At 43.7% G+C, this 20,893-nt stretch overlaps 1 protein-coding gene across 1 annotated transcript in view; it reads right to left on the bottom strand.

The window, feature by feature from the left end:
* Window positions 1-2,081: 2,081 nt before the first annotated feature.
* The window catches only part of KLHL6 (kelch like family member 6), a 47,148-nt gene continuing 28,336 nt past the window's right edge, over window positions 2,082-20,893 (bottom strand). Inside the window, exons 3-7 of the mRNA XM_006767396.2 lie at window positions 15,083-15,532; window positions 10,711-10,948; window positions 5,985-6,187; window positions 4,260-4,473; window positions 2,082-2,988 (exon numbers count right to left, since the gene is read on the bottom strand). Coding sequence (XP_006767459.1) covers window positions 2,687-2,988; window positions 4,260-4,473; window positions 5,985-6,187; window positions 10,711-10,948; window positions 15,083-15,532 — 1,407 coding nt within the window. The 3' untranslated portion in view covers window positions 2,082-2,686. The remainder of the gene's footprint in view (window positions 2,989-4,259; window positions 4,474-5,984; window positions 6,188-10,710; window positions 10,949-15,082; window positions 15,533-20,893) is intronic.

Raw genomic sequence — 20,893 nt, 5'->3', positions numbered from 1 at the left:
GATATATCTACCCACTAACCCATGCCATTATCGAGAATCCCTATTTCTTGAGAGCCAGGCACCTGAGAATTCTACCCCAAGTCACCTGCATACCCGGTGATATAAACATTATATAAAATTCTTTCCTTGCCTTCATTTGTGTGTTCTGAACTCGTCCTGAAACTTGGGTCCTGCATTTAGAACCAAGTTTATAACACAGAGATCTTGAATCTTCTCTTTCCTAGCACGGGTAGGCTCAAAATTTGCTGGCTTCTCTCCTTAGAGGACTGCCATGACGACGACTGTTGCATTTAGAACCAAGTTTATAACACAGAGATCCTGAATCTTCATTTTCCTAGCACGGGTAAGCTCAAAATTTGCTGGCTTCTCAGAGGACTGCCATGACATCCCTGGAACCATTTCTGGAATATGATTATAGCGCAGAAATAGTTTCCAAAGGCAACGTCAAAGACAGACAAACACGTAAGCAGTGGCCTCATCGTTGACCTAAGTGCACCGCTTTCCAGAGAGACCGCTCGGAAAGACAATGAAGACGTGGATGCAGCCTCATAACTTTACACACATCTCTTTTTTCTTTTGCCAACTTATGAAAAGAAAAATTATAATATTTTCAAGTGGCCTATTTACCTGTTTATTCAGTGTCTTCATAGTGGGGATTTGTCTTATTCATTGGTGTCCTCAAGACTTGACAAACATAAAGAACTCCTTGAGTGTTTGCTGAATTGAACTAGATTAAATTGAGAGCTTTGCTAAGGTTATTAGTGGTCATGAGCAAGTGATACACATGTGTTCTAAATTTCCACAAATATGCTTGTATTTTCCCATCTTCCTTTCATACTAGGGAGCTGAACTATCACATGTGACCCTAAGGCACAGAGCTTTGCACACACCAACATGCACTTATATTTATCCTCAATAACCTAAGCAGAAACAAATCTTGTAATTTTCCAAGTCTTTTTTATCTGCTTTGAATTTTAGCTCTTCTAGCCATAACGTTTCTAAGAAAATGAAATCCACGATCAAATTGCAAACTGCTGAGAAGTACAAGCACAATATGTATGCCACATCTGACATGAAATAAAACTCTATAAAGAGATTTGAAATCATATGATGAAAATAAAGCACATTGCGTAATGCAGTTACTCTGTTGTTACCATTGTTGTTGCTTAAATACAGCATCTGAAACAGGATCTCTTAATCTGTTCCCCCAACTTGGGGATTAGAATGAATTTCCAGTGAGCTCATTTGCAAGTTCTAGTGCTTAGAGTGAAGGATTAACTCTGTTCTTTGAATCCAAATTGTGCCAAGCTGATCCAAAAAGCAAACAGAAGGGCTTAAAAGGACCCTGAAAACTAAGGTTCCAGGAGGGTGGGGTCTCAGGGACATGGGCCCAAATCACTATCAAAAAATGGAGTGTATATCATCAAGGAAAGTTGCTCAGTCCTGGCAGAGTTGCTCAGTGGTTGGAGTGTCATTCAATACATCAAAAAGGTTGTTGATTCATATAAAGGTATAGGGCACATACTGAGGTTTCGGGTTTGATCCCGGATCTGGGTACATATGGGAGGCAACTGATTGATGTTTCTCTCTCCCTTCCTCTCTCTCTAAGATCAGTCAAAACATACCCCCAGGTGAGGAAGAAGGAGGAGGAGGAGGAGGAGGAGGAGGGGGTGGGGGCGGAGAACAAGTTGGTGATCCCTGCAGTGTCCAGCAGTCTATTAGGATATTCATGTCTTTTTAAAACAGGGCTCTGAGTCTCTGGGAACCTCTTTTCTCCATGGCAATACAACAGTTAGACATTAAGGGGCCAGGGCACTGGACTGTGCTGAAGGTACAATTCTATCTGGTGATGACAGTTCTAATCCAAAATGGGCCTCCTGTGATCATAAAAAAAAAAAAGAGGCTTTTGATGGGAGAACAGAATACAATTTTTTAATATATCTTTCAAAGCAAACAGGCCTTCCCAGACCCACCTCCCTAGACCTGTCAGATGGAAGAACCTCTGTTGGAATCCCAAGGCTCCAACACCAGGGATTCCAGCTGGTTTCAGTATTGGGGGGTTGGGGGAGGGGAGCGGGAGAAAGGAAAGAAGGAAAAAGGAAGGAAAAGAAAAGATAAATACCCTTATTTCCCTGCCCTGGTTAGTGAATCCTTTAGCCAGTTTTGGGCGCCTTGTTTTTGTTTCTGGTTTCCTGCTCTCAGAGAGCCAGTATGGCAGAAAGGGCACTGACTTTGACACTGAAAGACCTGGGTTTAGACTCCTGGTTTTGCTACTTGCAATTTGAGTGACCTGGGGCAAGTCACTTCGCCTCCCTGAAACTCGGTTTCCTCGCTTGTAAAACAGTGATTAAAAAAAAAAAAAAAAAAAAAAAAAAAACCAGCCACCAGGTCTTTATGCTGGTTCAGTGACTTGTACACCAAAGCGCCGGCATGGGCAGGTGGGTCCTGAATGTTACCTATGGCTCTTCTCTCCTGAGGTAGGTCACGCAAACATTGCTGGTTGCTCTCAAGTGTCCCAAAGCTGTGACTGCCAAGGAGCCCCCAGGGGCGGCCGCGGGGATTCCCTGAGGTCCGACCTAAAACGCACGCCCCGCCTCCGGTCTGAAGTGGGCGGGGCCTGGGTGCGGCGTGCGGAGGGGGCCCGGGAGGCGCCGCCCAGCCCCTGCGGTGACTCCGCCTCCCGCCGTCAGACCGACACGGCGCCGGGCACGATCCTCCGTATGTGGGTGTAGGACTTCCTGATGGTCACGCTGCCGTGGTGCGACACCCCCCGGGGCAGCACGCACTCCTCCGTCAGTTTCTGGGCCTCCGGGTCCCAGCACAGCACCGTGGCGATGACCTCGTTCTTCTCGTCGCGCCCGCCCGTGATGTAGAGCCGGTTGTTGCAGGGCGCGATGCCGCAGCTGGCCCTCTCGTGGCTGAGCTGGGTGACCAGGCTCCAGGTGTCCTCCAGGGGGCTGTAGGCGTACAGCGCTCTCATGGCCCCACCTGCAGACCAAGGGAAACACGGTGGGCCTCGCACCCTCTGTTCTGGGTTTCTTCTCCTTTCACCACACACCATCCTTCTGGTTCGGTAAGTCTACCGTCTCGCCTAGAGAAAGTAGATTTATGGCTTTCTAAAGACTTCCTAAGTGCTGGAGACAGACGCTTCCCATCGTCCTTTAAAGTCTGCAGCCAGGCTAATCAGGTTCCCAGGGGCACCTGGCTTCACCTAGCGGCCAAAATGCACCCCAAGACTGCTCCCTGGAAGAAATACCACGGGGTGCATCAGGCAGACCCTGCTCATAATTCCAGCTCTGCCCTTTTTGATCTGTAACCAGAAGCACGTGATAATAAGACGTCAGAAGGACCAGGAGCACGAAGTAACTGGCAGAAGCCGTCAATCCAAGACCGTAACCTCGGCGGTAGCCCCTCTTTATTTTTTTATTTTATTTTATTTTTTTTTGGTAGCCCCTCTTTAAAACGAGCATGGCCTGGGACACCATTCAAGGTCCTTGTCTCCAGATTAGACCTTTAAGCAGAGTCATGAGCCTGACCATAAACACACATGAAACCTCAACCAAGGCAGAGAGGGGTTTTTCCTTCACCTCTTTCCATATTTTACTTGTCTGGTTGTCTCTTATTTGCTTACGTTATTTATTTTTGGCATCTCCTTTATTGGTAGTTCTCAACCCTGGCTGCACATTAAAGTCACCTGTACATTAAAAACACTTGCAACTGTTGGCCAACATCCTCTTTCCCATTCTGATTTCATTGGTCCGAAGTGAGGCCCAGCTGCCCATACTTTTGTAATAAGCTCCAAGGTGATTCTAATGAGTAGTTAAGATTGAGATCCATCATCCTTAACATTACATGCCAACTGTGGTCTGGCTGGCCAGGCTTTCCTTCAGGCAAACTGCAGCGTTTCAGAGCCCCCAAAGCAAGTAGGGAGAGTGAAATTCCCATGAACACGAAAGAAAAAATAAGGAGAGCTACTATTTATTGGGCACTTATCATACTGTGCTCTGCACATGTTCCTGCAGCAACTTCTAACTCCTCCCTGAGTCCCAGGGATGATTTGCTTTGTATGTCTCCTAAATGCGGGCTGTTTTCTGCCTCGAGGACTGCAAGGGAAATCCCACCAAAGCCTGGTCCAATCCCATCTTCTCCTCCTTTTCAACCAGGACTTTGTGAGTTCCCAGGAGGGCTTCATCTGATCTACCTGCTTGGCTTCCTGGGTGGGGAACCTTGGGTACATAAGAAGCCATTTGCTCACTTACCAACGACATAGATGCGGTCCCGGAAACTCACTGCATTGATGCATTTAGCCTCCACTGGCATGGGCGACTTTAAACTCCACTTGTTGGTGGAAGGGTCGTAACACTGAGTCTTGTCCGTGGCCAGTTTTCCATTGGGCCCTCCTCCAATCACATAGAGCTTCTTCTTATGGCTGGTGGCTGCGAAGGAACTGACATGGACGAGGAGGGGCGCCGCCTGTAGAGACGCAGGGCCCAGGAGAAGCTGTCAGTCACATTGCCCAGCTTGCTGCAGTGGCTCACAGGACACAGGCCAGGAGCCAGGGCACAGGAGCCTGGGCATCCTTTGCCTGAAGTCACAGGCCTGTAGCCTTGACTCCCCCTTGAAACACAGAGAGGATCAAAGCACATATATCCCACCCTCCCTCCAGACAGTAGCAAGTGTTGGGTGATTCCAGCCTGTTTCTCCCAGAGTTCGTGTCTCAGGTGAGGAGAGGTAGTGACAGGAATAAGTGTTTCCACAGATGAAACCAGCCAGTATTGGAGAGAAATGCTTTTTCAAATGTGCATATTCATATTCACTCATGTGTTTATTCACTTAAAATTATTCACTATATGCCAGGCATTGTCCTTGGTGTTTATAATATCCAGGAAGGAAAAATGGTGAAAGGGTTCCAGGTGGCCACAGGTAAGCAGACTCTCCCACTGGGGCAACATGCAGATTTGGGGATTAAGCTAGACTGGTGCTTCCACCCTGTGAACCCCAGGGCACTAAAGGGGTCCTCCAAGAGCTTCTTGCCCATTGACATGATCCTCTTGGGCCAGGGAGCAACCCACAAGTGCCAAGTAATGGGGTTTACCAAACTGAGAAGATCTTAGTGCCCCCCACCCCCACCATTAAACATTAAGGGCTCCCTATTTGGCACTCTTCAGGTTGACAGGTCTAGATGCCAGGAGGACCTGGCTACCTGTGCTGTGCCTACAATGACCATGCTTTACACTCTCCACAACTGAAACATGCTCTGGCATATGATATGACAAGGAGAAAGAAAATAGGAAAGTGGCAATAACCTGGAAATACCAGGAAGTGAGATCACTTGACTTTTTTAAAAAAATTATTGAGGTAAGAACACTTAACACGAGGTCTACCCCCTTAACACATTTTTGAGTGTTCAATAATTATTATCTATAGCACAGTGTTGTACAGCAGATCTCCAGAACGTATCCATCTTTGCGCCCATTGATTAGCAATGCCTTACCTTTGCCTGAGTGTGATATATACCTGAGTTTGCATTGTGAAACTTGTTAAACTCTTGCGTGCAAGTATATAAAAGATGATTCACTAATAAGCAAATAAACAAGGGCTGATTTCTAAGCACTACCAAATGACTCTGCATTCAACAAACAGTGTGTTAAAGGGATCCTTGGGTGTCCCGTGCAGAGAAGACAAAGCAGATGGCATCTGAGGACACGGAGACTGTGGGCCAACATATGCACCCAGAGTAGGATCTAGCCTCCCCCACGCATCTGGGGTTCTGGCCAGGATAGGGCAGGTGTACACAGAGCTGTGACCTGATCAGCAATGCTAAAGCAATGATTCCTATGAGGAGGGAAGCTCACAGCCACCAAAAATGTTCTCAGTGGGAGCCGAGTGATCAGAAAACCATATATCAACATTGACAGAAACCCTTCTTTAAGCTTTGAAGTAATAATACAAACAGAGTTACCCATAGAAATAATCTCCGATACCTCTGACCAGCAGTTGTGGAAGGGGTCGTAGGTCTCCACGTTGTTGATCCTCTGTAAGCCATCAAAACCTCCGATCACATAGACCTTGCCACCCAACACGACCATCTTATGCCTCCAGCGGCCTATGTTCAAATACTCTATTTGGATCCATTTGTTGATCGAAGAATTATATTTCCAAACATCGTGCTGTGTTTCTTTGCCACCTAGAAGAGATGCAGAGCATTTAAGAAACCACCAGATGTATCAGAAATAGAGCTTCTCCCATAATTTCCCACAGATCCAGAAGTGCTGAATCCCCAGGCCAGCCCTCCTAAGAAAGAGAAAAGAAGTCCTGAAGGTGTGTGTGACCTCTTTGGGGAGACAGAACCAACACAGAGGAACAAAAAGAGACAGTGTGAGGCTGGGGTGAATAATTCTCCAGACATGTCATGTGGCACCTCTGTGCTGTGAGAGCTCAGGGAAGAGGTGGGCTTCCGGGAGGCAGGACCACGTCCTCCTTCACCCACAGCAGGACCTGGACTCCATGTTTGTGAAGCTAAGAAACAAGCTGAAAGGCAGGACAGGTGAGGCTGGACCGTTGCAGGGCCTTCCTTGACCAGCAGGCTAATTGAAAAGCAGCTTATGTTCTGTTTGCTTATTTGTTTTTTAAAATGCAAACCAATAAATATTTTTAAATCCCCGGGGTTGCCTAGCTGGTTGGCTCAGTGGTTGACCGTCAACTGATGTACCAAGAAGTCACTGGTTCGATTCCTGGTCAGGGCACACGCCTGGGTTGCAGTCTCGATCCCTGGTAAGGTGCATGCAGGAGGCAGCCTCCTGGACACACAGTTAAACTGCATTTCCCAGCCCACCTGCAATGTTTCTCTCTCATCCATTGCTGTTTCTATCTCTCTATCCCTCTCCCTCACTCTCTCTCTAAACAAATCAATAAAACATATTTTTAAAAATTATCTGGGTTTATAACTGTACAAAAAAATATAAGTGGGGTTGTCCTGTTTTTAAACAATTTTTACTATAAAAGAATGAGCTGGTAAATAGTTTTTTCAAAACAACTCTCTTATTAAACAGAAAATACATAATTTCATTAGAAAGAGAGGACAAAACAGAGAAGAACTGTCTTTTTTGGTGACTTTAGTCAAATATTTTAACAAATTTGTATTTCCAATTCCCCCTCAGCACAGAGTGCCAACTCAACTACTTGACGAAAAATATGTACTTTTCAGACTTATTAACCTGCCCTGCTACCCTGGTGCGGCAATGACTGTCACTGATGATGCACCGTGTCCTGGGTAAGCGTTTCTCTATGATTGAGCCCAAAAGTGGGTTTCCTAGGTCAAGGGTGTACATACCTTGAATTTTTATAGGTGCTGCCAAAGAGCCCTCTAAAGGGCTCCACCCACAGTGGGTGTAAGGAGGGGGTTTTGGGGTGTTTTCTTTGTGGTTGTTTTATAGCCTAATGGAGAAAAATAATGCCAGCTTGGTTTTCCCTGGCTATTAGGGAGACTGAGCTTTTCCCTCTTCTGCAAATTTTTAGTTCATTTAGTTTAATCGTTTTTCTTTTTGTTGTGTGCCTTTTAGAGATCTCTATTTACTTAAAACTCTGTGATATTGGTCCCATGTCGGTAGTGTCAAAACTTACTAAATAACTATAAACTTTCAAAGAAATGCATGCAAATTTTATTTAAGAAGAAAAAGAACTCTATGGATTTTACTTCATAACAGAAGACCTGATTAACTGGGCAGGCATATCGTGTGTGCATAGATAAGAAGTCATCAGCCTTCTCCAGATAAACCCACTTATCCAGCGCCTTCAGGAATTTTCAGGGAACTTGAAAAGATCATTCTAAATTTCACCTGGAAGAGTAAATTTGGAAAGATTTCTAAGGAACTTGTGAAAAAGAAAAATGAAGAGGGGGCTTTCCACAGCAAATATCAAACTATACTACACAGCTATTATACGAACAACGTGGTGCTGCATCAGACCACACACACTGATGAATAACAGCCGGAGTACAGAACAGGCTAAAGCAGCGGTTCTCAACCTGTGGGTCGCGACCCCTTTGGCGGTCGAACGACCCTTTCACAGGGGTCGCCTAAGACCATCCTGCATATCAGATATTTACATTACGATTCATAACAGTAGCAACATTACAGTTATGAAGTAGCAACGAAAATAATTTTATGGTTGGGTCACAACATGAGGAACTGTATTTAAAGGGCCAGAAGGTTGAGAGCCACTGGACTAAAAGATGGTCTTAGAAAACTTGGCCATTTACTTAGAGAAAAATTAAGCTAGATCCATATTCCACATTACCCTTAAAATAAACCTCAAATGTAAGTGCTTTAAAAGTAACTGAAGAAAATATAGAAGATATTAAGGACCTTCAGGTGGGAGGAACTTTCTGAGCAAGATTTGAAACCCAGAATCATGTAAGAAAGTTACTATATAAAATCTAAATCAATATTAGAAGACATCACAGCCTGGGAGAAAGTACTTGCAATACAAATAGCGAAAGGTATATGATAAGAACTCCAAAAACTTAATTAAAAAAAAAAAAGACAAACCACCAATAGAAAAACAAAGAGTGTGATCAGATAATTTGTAAAATAAATACAGTTAGCTATTAAATATACGGAAATATACTCGACCTCATTAATGACCCAAGTGTGTAAATTTAAGCATTCTAGACTATTAAAAGTGTAATTGACTGATAATAAAAAATAACATAAAATGGATGTTGAAAGTGGCACTGTTATTCATCATTGGTTGAACTATAAACTAGTACAAACTTTCTGGAGGACAATTTAGCAATATCTACAAGAATTCTAACTTCTCACATCTTATGACCACTTCTAGGAATCTCTCCAAATAGCAGCACAAGTTCATAAACACATGTGCAGTATTTTTTTAGTAGAAAAATAAGAGCTGAAAAACAATCATGGTTCATTTATTCGATAAACTGTCCTGCAGCTGGTAAAAGGAATAGTGATAATGAAATGATGCTAATGATGGCTAACACTGTTGAGCTCTCACCGTGTGCTTGGGATTGTGCAGTGCTTTACATGTATTATATCACTTAAAACATACGATAGACCCATTACACCAACTGCAATGAGGTGGAAATGTATTGTGAATTTAAGTGAAAATTTCTGTTGATTTTATTGTGTTTAACAAGCATGCTTTCATGTATTGCTTGTATCGTTTTTTTAAAAAGACGACGACACATTTAAGAGAAGGACAAGTTGTAGAATAACATGCAGTGGATGTGGCAAAGACTGACTATAATTACAAACCCCGTCTTTTCCTCCTGGACACACAGTTAAACTGCATTTCCCAGCCCACCTGCAGAGGGTGGGGGGAGGGGCAGGGAGGGCATGTGGCTCATTCTTGCCAATAGACTGTGAGTAGAATTGTGAATCCAGACTAACGCTGTTCTCAACTCGTCCACACTCAACTCATTCATTTCCTCTCTCCTCTCGAAATGAAGACCACATATAGACAACAGCAGCAGCACAGGATGGAAGGAGCCTGGGTCCCTGAGGGCCTGAGCAGAGCAACCCCATATACTATTATGGTAATTCGCTGAGATTTAGAATGAGTTACTGAAGCTGGCATTATTTACTCTAAAGCAATATAAAACTATTTTTAATTTAAAGTACAGGATTGTAATGACACAGAGAAACTGACATATTTTACTTCATACTCCATATTATTTGAATCTTCTACAACAATCAAAACATATTTCTGCAAGACAAAAGAAAGCTATAACCTCATCTATGATATTAATATATCCATAGAAGAACTGACCTGACCTTGATTTTGGAGGAAGCCAGCTCTGGGAAGCAGCTTTCCCCCAAATAAGTACAGATTAGAGAACACCTTCTAGAGAAGAGAAGGGATACTTGTCTCCTCCCTGGGGGCCCCAAGAAGTGCTGGGTCGCTTTTGATGTCATGGGAAAAGCATGGGACTCAGAGAACCTGGGCCGGAGTCCTGCCTGACATGTACCAGTGTGTGGCCTTCGGTGCATCCCATAACCTTTCTGAGCTTCAGTTTTCTCCGTCTGTAACCTGGAGATTTAAGTCACCTATCTTCCAGAGTTGAGGTGAGAGGCATATGATTAAAGGCCACCAAATTATAAATCCGTCTACTATGCTGCAAAGATGGTAGAAAACATGTCTTTCAATAAATATTCATTGCGCATTTACTATGGCGGCCAGGCACAGTGCTAGGTGTTGGGAATAGTGCTGGCTGTCCGATAATTTAAGGACGAATGGTTGATAGGCATAGATCATTGTAAATAATTGATCAAACTACTTAGAAGTAAGAAATGAAAACAAAATACTGGATGCTTTGGGAGTGTCTAAAAGTAGGACCTAATAAACTTGAAGGATCAGGTCTTGGAGAAGAGCAGACGTTTTTATTCATTACTGTACTCCCAGTGCCAAGCCTATAGCAGACACCGAATAAATTCTGGTATCACTTTCCTGTTTCTCTTCCTGCTCCCCAGATCCCAGCACAATATTGCTCCCAGGTTAGGGTTCATCAAGTAAAAATGTGCCTTCCAAGGTAAGACCACCTGAGCTTCTGGTTTCCATATCCTGACCCACTCAGAGCTAGATCGTTGCCATTTACAATAATTCTTCTAGGATGGCTGCCTGCCCTCACTCAGGAAAACATGTAGTGCCGATGCGGACTTGCTTTGGCATCACGTGGCTCCTGCTTACCTGAGATGTAGACCTCATTTTTTAATGTCACGCATGCAAACTCCACCCACTTCTTATTCTCACTCTCCAGCTCATGCTCCGTCATCGGGAGCTTGGCCACCTCCAGGCGGCTGCGCCTCAGGGGGTCCAGGCAGGTTACCTCCGCCACAAACCGCTCATCCTTCGTGCAGCCACCGATGATCATAAACACCTCAGACTGGAACTCGTGCATCCTGGGCTTGGTGCGCTCTGATATTATCTGGAAAACCAATGAGAGGACAGGGTGACACAGGGTGTCAGCGCTCAGGTTATGGAGCCAGCAGAGCAGGGCCCAGTTCCCAACTCCGCCATTGTGTGACCAGGTGACAGCACCTCCCTGAGCCTCAGTTTCCTCTTCTGTATATTAGAGATTATAGAGGTTTGCTGTGAGGATTCACTGAGATCATATACATATCATATACCAGGCTGTGTTGGGCCCAGGGCCTGGTATATAATAGGTACTCAGTAAAGGTTATCTGTTATTGTTTTTGCTGCCATTTTAAGAACTCCAGGTCTGTTTACCATCAAGTGCACTTCTTGCTTCTCCCTTCCTGCCTGATATGAAGCCTTGAATCCTAGAATTCCATTTCTGGCCGCCTTCCACTCCTGCCTTGTTCCAATATCTTGATGATATCCCAGACTTTTGTTCACTACCACACTTCTTCTGAAAGAGAGGTCCTGTCAGTGGGAGCAGGGTATGGCCAGGCAGGTTGGGGGACTGGGTCTCAACCTTAAGCATATGACCCTTCAGAGCCGTGAACCACACCATGGAGATTTGAAAGAGCCACACCATGGAGATTTGAAAGAGCCACACCATGGAGATTTGAACCCAGCGGAAAGAGCAGACGTCTGCAGTCAAATACACCAGAGTTTGGTTCCACCGCCTATGGCCTAGTGACCATGGAGAGGCAACACAATCTCTGTAAATGCCTGTCCTCATTTCTATGCCATCAGACCTTGGTATAGATCAAGGTGGTCCCAGGAAGTTTAGGAGGAAGTGAAACAGAGGGGCAACTTTTCTGTCCCAAAGACCTCTCCCAATGAAGGTACCAGCTACCATTTCTACATTAAACACAGATTAACATTTGCTCTTAGGGTTTTAAAATGTCCCTCTGTCATCACCTTCATGAACTTGGAGGAGGGGCAAGATTAAGAAGGAGAGATAATGGTAGGACAAGAAGGGTTAAAGTTTGGGAAAGGAAGGTGAAGTGAGTCTCTCCCAATGAAGGTACCAGCTACCATTTCTAAGTTAAACACAGATGGACATTTGCTTTTAGGGTTTTAAAATGTCCCACTGTCATCACCTTCATGAACTTGCAGGAGGGACAAGATTAAGAAGGAGAAATAATGATAGGACAAGAAGGGTTTAAAGTTTGGGAAAGGAAGGTGAAGTGAACATTCATTATCTGATTATATCTCAAAACAATTCTAGCAGCTGGTAGGCATTATTATCTCCATGTTACAGGTTGGATCGGAGCTTTGGAGCAGCTAAGTAGCTCAAGGTCACACGTAGGTAAATTGTGCAAAGTTAAAGCCAAGATTCTCCTGACTGCAAGCCCAAATTTCTGCCACTGGAGACTTTCCAGATATCAGAATTCTCTCTCCTCCTAAATCCAAAGTTTATGCTCCCATTCCTCACCCCCCAACCCCATTTCAAATACAATACGCAGAGCAGGTGTTTTATAGCAGCAATTTTGCAGAAGACATAGTAGAGATATTTTATATCAAAGGAATGCCTTCTTCGCCTGCATTTCGGAGACTAAACAAATGGGAAGCAGGAACAGAAATAGCCAGAATTTTGGAAGTCCAGTTGATCAAGACTCTGAACTTCAAATGCTTCACTGAATACAGCTGCAGAAACGGACACTTGTCCAAGTGTATGAGGGTTTTGGTTCCCAGTGCTGAGCCACCTGCCAGCGACCCACATACCAGCACGGGATATGATCCATGTGATTGCCTACACTCCATCAGTCTGTCCACTCATCAATTTTATTTGCTTACTGTCCTCTATTCTCTGACAGACATTTAGCAAGGAAGAGATTTTTATTATAGTGCCTGGTGCCATTTCTGGCATATTGTTACTGTTGAGGATTTATTTGTAAAAAAAATGAAGGCATAGCATATTAAAATATATGGGATGCTGTTAAAGTAGTACTTAGGGCAGTGATGGCGAACCTTTTGAGCTCAGATTGCCAGCATTTTGAAAAACTGTAACTTAACTCTGGTGCTATGTCACATATAGAAATTTTTTGATATTTGCAACCATAGTAAAACAAAGATTTATATTTTTGATATTTATTTTATATATTTAAATGCCATTTAACAAAGAAAAATCAACCAAAAAAATGAGTTCGCATGTCACCTTTGACACACGTGTCATAGGTTCGCCATCACTGACTTAGGGGGAAATTTATAGTACTAATGATAATATTAAGGGGAAAGGTCTCAAATCAATGACCTCCAATTTACCTTAAAAAAATAAAAAAGAAGAGAAAATTAAACCCAAAGGAAGCAGAAGACATGATATAATCAAGATTAGATTAGAAACAAGTTAAATAGGAAACATAAAAGCAATAGAGAAAAAAAATTAAACCAGAAGCTTGTTCTTTGAGAAAATCAATACAATTGACAAACCTTCAGCCAAAATGATCAGATAAAAAGAGGAGACACAAATCACCACTATCTGGAATGGGAGATGTGAGTGACATCACTACAGATTCTACAGATAATAAGGAAATATTGTGAACAGTAAACCAACATATTCAGTAACTTCTATGAAATGGAAAAGTTCTTTGAAAAATACAAACTATTAAAGCTCATTCTAGAAGAAATAGATAACCTGAATAGCCCTATATCTATTAAAGAAATACAATTTATAATTAAAAACCACACACACACACACACCCTCCTGGTTCTAATAACATCACTGGTAAAACTACCAAACATTGAAAGATATATTTGCAGAGTGAATGAGTGACGATGAATCTGAGGACAACACAAAACTAGAAAGGACACCTGGGGAAAAGAGGAGGCTCCTGGGGGCTTCACACAAATCATTCCAAAGCCACTCTTTACTCAGATATCTATCAATGGCCTAATGAAGAAGGCTTGGTAGCCAAACCCAGAAGTATTGTATAGGGGGATATATGTGTGGGCTTCATGTATATAAACTTAACAGTTCCTATTTCATTACTTCCTGATTGCTTATTCGCCTCCACTAAACCTAGTCTTGTCTTTATACAGTAATGAATAAAATATGTCTTCAATTGTTAAGGAGAACCAGGTAGATTCAAATGATAGGCACATTCACCGTCTTGGTCTCCGTTTTTCATTCAACAAACCTTTATCAATCACTTACTCTATACCAGGGAGTCTCCTAAAGTCTGGAGATGAAAATTCCAATACAACATACTTTCCACCATAACAAGCTCCCAACCTAGAGATATTAACAGATGAGGATCCAATGATTAACATGTAGCAGTTGGTGTTAAAACACTGCAGTGCATCAGGGGCTGAGAATGAGCGAAGCCTCTGGAGAAGATGTTGCTTGAACCGAATTTTGAAGCAGGAGCAGACGTTGACTAGATGAAGAAGAGGGAAAAGGCATCTGAACAGCACCTGCATTAGCTGGAGGCGGAAAAAGCAGGTCCGCTTTGGGGATTTAGAAGCTGTGTCTTTAAGCTGTAGCAGAAGAGAGGGGCTGGAGATGGCACTAGAGAAGCGGGCAGGAGGTGAAGGATGCAGGGCCAGGCTCTGGGAGCTCAGGCAGGAAGTGTGGGCTTTATCCCGAAAGGGGCGAGGAACCAGAGAAGAGGGTAAGCCTAAGAGAGAAATGATTAGGCTCAGTTTCAGATCATCTGGCTGATGAATGAACTGGAGAAAGGCCAAACTGGAGCAGGAAGGTGAGTTTTGAGGAACTTCCAGAAATTCGGGAAGGAAATAATGAGAGTCTGAACTAAGGGAACATCAGGTTCCCCAGAGCGAGCAGGCAGAAAGCAGCACCCGGTGGAATGGCGACTGGACAGGGCACCTTCTGTCCATGTGTGTGTCACCCCCACTACCCTCCCGCCTTCCACAGCTGGGAAGAGAAGGGCTGTGCCAGGCTTGGTGCTGGGTGATTTCTGTATCTCACCTTATCCTCTCAGAAGCTGCCCATGAGGCATTACCATCCCCATTTTACAGATCAGAGTTCCAGGGCTTCTGGAACTGCCTGACTCAAACTATCATCAGTGTAGCATCTTCTCCTTGCTCTCTAAGCCTTAGAACAAGGAGCTGCCAGCCAGCCTCGCCTGATCTCTATGAGGCCCGCTAACTCCTTTACTTTGCTAGTTCACAGCAGCACCTCTCATCTCACCTCATTGCCAGAAAGGTGGTACATCCTGGCTTCCTGAAGCAGCGGGAAGACCTCCGGGCACTGCCTGATGAGAGGATCTGCCTCCACCGTCTCCACAAAGTACCACGGGTCCAGAAGCGGCAGGCGCACGTACTCCAGGATGTAGGGGAGCAAGCAGAGCCGCTCCGACTGCTTGTGCCGCACCCAGCTCATCACCGTCTCAAACACCTGAGCTTCCTCCGTCACATAAAGGTCATCGCTCTTCAAGATGTGGTACAGGGTGTCCACGGGGAGCTCCAGGAACTCCTCGGCGTTCAGAATCTGCACGAAGTTTTGGATGATGTAACTTTGAACCTGCTTCTTTAGACTGTCCAAGGAGTGCGTGTCCGCCAGCCTCAGGATCCCAACGCAGTTCTCTGGGTTCAAGGCTTCGGTGAGGAAGCTGGCGCAGGCGTCCACCATCCGCAGGAACTAAGAGAACAATAAGGGACTAGTTCAATAGGTAAGAATACATTCCTATGTTGGACAGCTCTATAGTCACTAAGAAAACATGTTGTAGAAGAATATTAAATGGCGTAGAACATTTTTGTAGTGCTCTAAGTTTTAAAATCTGTTCATGGAATCTGGTCGAGCCTCTAGTTTTAATCAGCAACGACAAGAAATAGAGTTCAGCCCTGGCCGGTGTGGCTCAGTTGGTTGAGGATCGCCCTGAGCACCTAAAGGTGACTGGTTGGTTCCAGATTAGGGCACATGCCCGGGTTGCAGTTTGGGTCCTGGTCCGGGTGCGTGCAAGAGGCAACTGATTAATGTTTCCTTCTCTCTACCTCTCTCTCCCTTCCTCTTTCTCTAAAATCAAGTGGAAGAATATACACTGTTCATGAATTCAACATCATTAAAATCAACATCTTTAAAATGTTCATACTTCCCAAAGCGAAAAAATCCCTATTAAAATACCAACAGCATATTTCACAGACCTAGAACAAACTCTCCAGAAATTTACATGGAATAAAAAAAAAAAAGACCCCAAATAGCTACAGCAATTCTGAGAAAGAAGAACAAAGTCGGAGGGGTCACAATACTAGATATGAAGCTATATTACAAAGCCACTGTTCTCAAAACTGCCTGGTACTGGCACAAGAACAGACATATAGACCAACGGAACAGAACAGAGAAACCAGAAATCGACCCAGGCCACTATGCTCAATTAATATTTGACAAAGGAGGCACGAGCATACAATGGAGTCAAGACAGTCTCTTCATTTTTTAGCTTCAGCTGGGAATGTGGACATCAGGGGATTCAAATTTCTTTCCCCTCCTCACATGCCTGCAAATGACCATGAATGGCTCATACATGCTGATTTTGGAGTTACAAATACATTTTAGGGATGTTGGCCTGTAATTTTCCTTTTTGTAATATATTTTTCCAGTTTTGAAATTAGGATAATGTGAGGATGTGGAGAAAAGGGAACCCTCGTGCACTGCTGGTAGGAATGCAGACTGGTGCAGCCACTTTGGAAAACAGTATGGAGTTTCCTCAAAAAATTAAAAATGGAACTCCCGTTTGACCCAGTGATCCCACTTCCAGCAATATAGCCCAAGAAACTAGAAACACCAATTAGAAAGGATATATGCACCCCTATGTTCATAGCAGCACTATTTACCATTGCTAAGATTTGGAAACAGTCTAAGTGCCCATCAGCAGATGAGTGGATTAGAAAACTGTGGTACATCTACACAATGGGATACTGTGCTGCTGTAAAAAAGAAAGAACTCTTACCATTTGCAACAGCATGGATGGACCTGGAGAGCATTATGCTAAGCAAAATAAGCCAGTCAGAGAAAGATAAATATCACATGACCTCACTCATTTGTGGAATATAATGAACATAAACTAATGAACAAAAATAGATCCGGAGTCATAGAAGCATCGAACAGACCGTCAAACCTCAGAGGGAAGGCAGGGGAGGGTGGAAGTGGGGAGGGTAAGTAATCAACCGAAGAACTTGTATGCATCCAGATAAGCATAACCAATGAACACAGGCACTAGGGGGGCGAGGGCATGTGCTGCGGGGCAGGAGCGACCAGGTAGAAGTCAATGGGAGAAAAAGGAGCCATATGTAATACTTTCAACAATAAGACTTTAAATTAAAAAAAAAAAAAAGGAAATACTGCCTGGCCAGTGTGGCTCAGTGGTTGAGCATCGACCGATGGACCAGGAGGTTACCATTTGATTGCCAGTCAGGGCTCATGCCTGGGTTGTGGGCTTGATCCCCAGTTTTGGGATGTGCAGGTAGCAGCCAATCAGTGATTCTGTCTCTTCATTGATGTTTCTCTCTCTCTGTGTCTTTCTCTCCCCTCTCCTTTCCTCTCTGAAATCAATAAAAATATATTTTTTAAAAAGGAAATATGGGTTGACTCTTGAAGAATGCAGGGAAGTGGGGTGCTGACCTTCCACATAAATGAAAATCCCTGTACAACTAACATATAGGGGAAAGAGGAACATGTCAAATGACAGACACCATGGGAAGATCAGCAGAATCCAGACCGTGGGAAACTCTACAGTTTCTTCATCAAATATATCACAAGGGGAAAGTGGGGAGGGGAGGAAGAGCCTGAGGATGAAAAGAGATCTAAGAAACACATCAAACTTTGGCAAAGTAGAGACCTTATTTGGACCCTGATTTAAAACAAAATAATTTTAAAAGTCAGAAATGTGTGCAGTGATGAATATTTGCTGATATGAAGCAATTATTATAATTGTGATAATGGTATGGCTATGTTTAAAGAAGCATCTTTCCTTTTAGAGATAATTACTGAAACTCTTGCAGATAAAATAAAAAAGCACTTCACAAAACCACATGTACATTATGATCCTAACTCCAATAAAGAAGATATAGGGATGTAGGCCTTAGAAAAAAAGACTGAAGGATAATATTAACAGTTGTCAGTCTCTCTGTGTATCAGATACCGTAGGATTCATTATGCTACAGTAACAAACAACCCCCAAATATCAGGGGCTTACAACAATACATGTTATTTCTCACTCATATTGCATGTCCTTCACTGGGCTCTTCATTCCAAGACCCAAGACTTTGCAAAAACCCTTAACTAAAGTATGCCAGTCTTGTGACAGGAGAAGAAGGATGGCTCTTAGCACTTTTGCTCAGAGGTGGTGCATGCCAGTCATTCTCACTCACACTGAGCTGACTGGGATAAGTCTTGTGGCAAAATTTGTTGTCAAGGAAACAGTAATCCTCCCACAGAAACTGGTCCCATAGCAATGGACAGTGAATGTGCTATATAAATAAGGCACCCCACTTGCTAATAAGACTATGAGAATTTTAAAATTTTGTTTACTTATATATTTTTTATTTTATTTTTTTTTAATCCTCACCCAAAGAGTGAGGATATTTTTTCCATTGATTTTTAGAATGGAAGGCATGGGAGAGAGGGGGAGAGAAACATCGATGTGAGAGAGACACATCAATTGGTTGCCTCCCACACTCACCCTGACTCGGGGCAGGGATTGAACCTGCAACCCAGGTACGTGCTCTTGATTAGGAATTGAACCCTCAACCTTCCGGTGTGCAGGACAGCACTCTAACCACTAAGCAATGCTTGCCAGGGCTATTTATATACTTTTTAAATCTTCCAACATGAATAACACCATTGCAATGAAAATTAATTTGTAAAATTGATTGGTTTTTGTGACTTATTTTTCAATTATCGTCATCCTCATAATATGAACCCCGTGTATATATAGACTTTTACAGCTTACAGAGCACTGTCAAATACGTTATGTTATTTTAATATTCATTTTACAAATGAGGTGTCTCAAATGCATCAGTTCATTCCTATTCATTGCTCTCTGGAACTTACTTTGAACAAGTCCAAGCTCCTATCTCCCCTCCTGTCCACTGGGCCCCTTAAAAGGTCAAGTTCTCAATGTTCTTGAGTTGATCAAGTAGCAGAAGATTGGAAAAAGGGAGGCACCCAGGGAGGGCTGGTCTGAAGATAGGTGGGAGTATAGATGGGCAGGCCTGCTGAGAAGACAGCTCTAGTGGCAGGGCCTGGGGTGGCAGGGTTGTGGGCCAGAGGATGGGGGTGGGCACAGGACTTAGAGTGGACCGTGTAGACTTAGGTTTTGCCCTTCACTCCAGAGCAACCTAAGGATAAAAACCACTGGTTGTTTGGATCATTTCCAATTACAAAATATTGTATTTCCATATCACATCACATTTTCCAATTGTCGGTTTAGAAAGCTCTGACTGAGGGTCAATGCAATGTTGAAGAAAGCCTGAATTCTGCTTCAAACCGCCCTGTCTGCGGGTCCCAACCACCTGCAGATCAGCTCCTCGCATGAGCAACTGTGGAAACGGTTGAGACTGAGAATTCTAACACCTGTTCAGTTGTTCGCAGATTTTCAGTTCAAAGAGTAAAAATACACAACTGAGACCAAGCCTCACTGAGCCCTCAGAACATGTAACCAGAGCCCTTTGTGGCCTGGCCCACAGAGACGTCGCTGGGGGCTGAAAGGGAACTCACTTACGTGGTAGCCTCCAGAGCAAAACAGCAGGTACACCAGGCCCGAGTTTGCGTGAGAAGAAGATGATATGAAAACCAAATCAATTTTCTAAATATGTAGACTATGTCTGAGAGGCCGCCTAAGAAACTGGTAACAGCGTTTGCCTCTGGGGAGAGGTCCTGGTGGCTGGGTTCAGGGTAAAGAGGAAGAATTACTTTTCACTGTTTACCTTTTTGTACCCCCTGGAATTATGTGCCAGGAGGAGGAATTCTCTATTTAAACTAAAGTAACTTTCTCATGAGTAGAGAAAACACTAGAGGGGAAGACTCAAAATGCTAACAGTGGTTGTTTCAAATGCAGCTTTGGGAAGTTAGACTTTTCGGTATAGACCAAGTTTTCTACATTGAGCATGACGTCGCTTTTAAAATCAGAAATAAATACTGTTTTGCAATTCTCAAGTACACATTGAGATAATAAAATAAAAAAATAACATAGAGAACCTACAACGCACCAACCCCTTTATCGTAAGTAGCTCACTCACCCTCACAACAACGTTATAAAGTAGATAGTTATTACCATTCCTGTTTCATAGATGAGAAAAGCAGATTCAGAAAAGTTAAGTCATTTCCTGAGAGATTTGTAAATAATAACAAGTAGAGCTAAAACTTGAAACTGTCTTATCTGGTTCCAGAAATGCATGTTTTTACATTATTTCAAGCTGCCTCCAGTCAGCTAGTGTGTGCACAGGACGGCAGCTTTGCAGATGCCACACATCATAAATGTTCACACCTCTCCGGAGAGCTCAGCTGCTCTAATCTGCCCAGATTCGGGAAGGGCTGGCCGACAAGATGCCAGTTCCTGCCCCTGCTTGATGACTATTGATGAGCAAAGAAGAAAACCAGGAAGGAGAATCGAATCAAGTACCGAAGTTCGCATTTGTAAGAAGCTTTGATCTAAATGTGTCTCTCCCCACTCAGAACCGTGCATTCATCATTCATCCACATGTTCATTTCCCAAATGTGTACTGAGCACCTATATGCTAGGCTCTCAGCTAGTGCTGGGGGGACAGCGGTGAGCGGAGACACCCGTGCCTGTGCTCACCGGAGCTGACAGGCCAGTGGGAGATGTGAGCAGGAATCAAATAATCACACAGGTGTAAAGTTACTGCTGTGATAAATGTCCAGCGACTTACTGCCTGAAACTGAAGCAAGTCCTACTTCTACCTCCGTACACACTCTGGCTCTAGGTTGTCACCCAGACTCTCCCTGCTAGAACCCCTCCACACTCAGACCTGTCTACTCACTTCT

The sequence above is a fragment of the Myotis davidii genome, unplaced genomic scaffold (genome assembly GCF_000327345.1).
Source record: "Myotis davidii unplaced genomic scaffold, ASM32734v1 scaffold102, whole genome shotgun sequence".
Taxonomy (NCBI): domain Eukaryota; kingdom Metazoa; phylum Chordata; class Mammalia; order Chiroptera; family Vespertilionidae; genus Myotis; species Myotis davidii.
The sequence above is the reverse complement of the archived record's forward strand: the minus strand, read 5'-3'. Positions and strand labels throughout refer to the sequence as shown.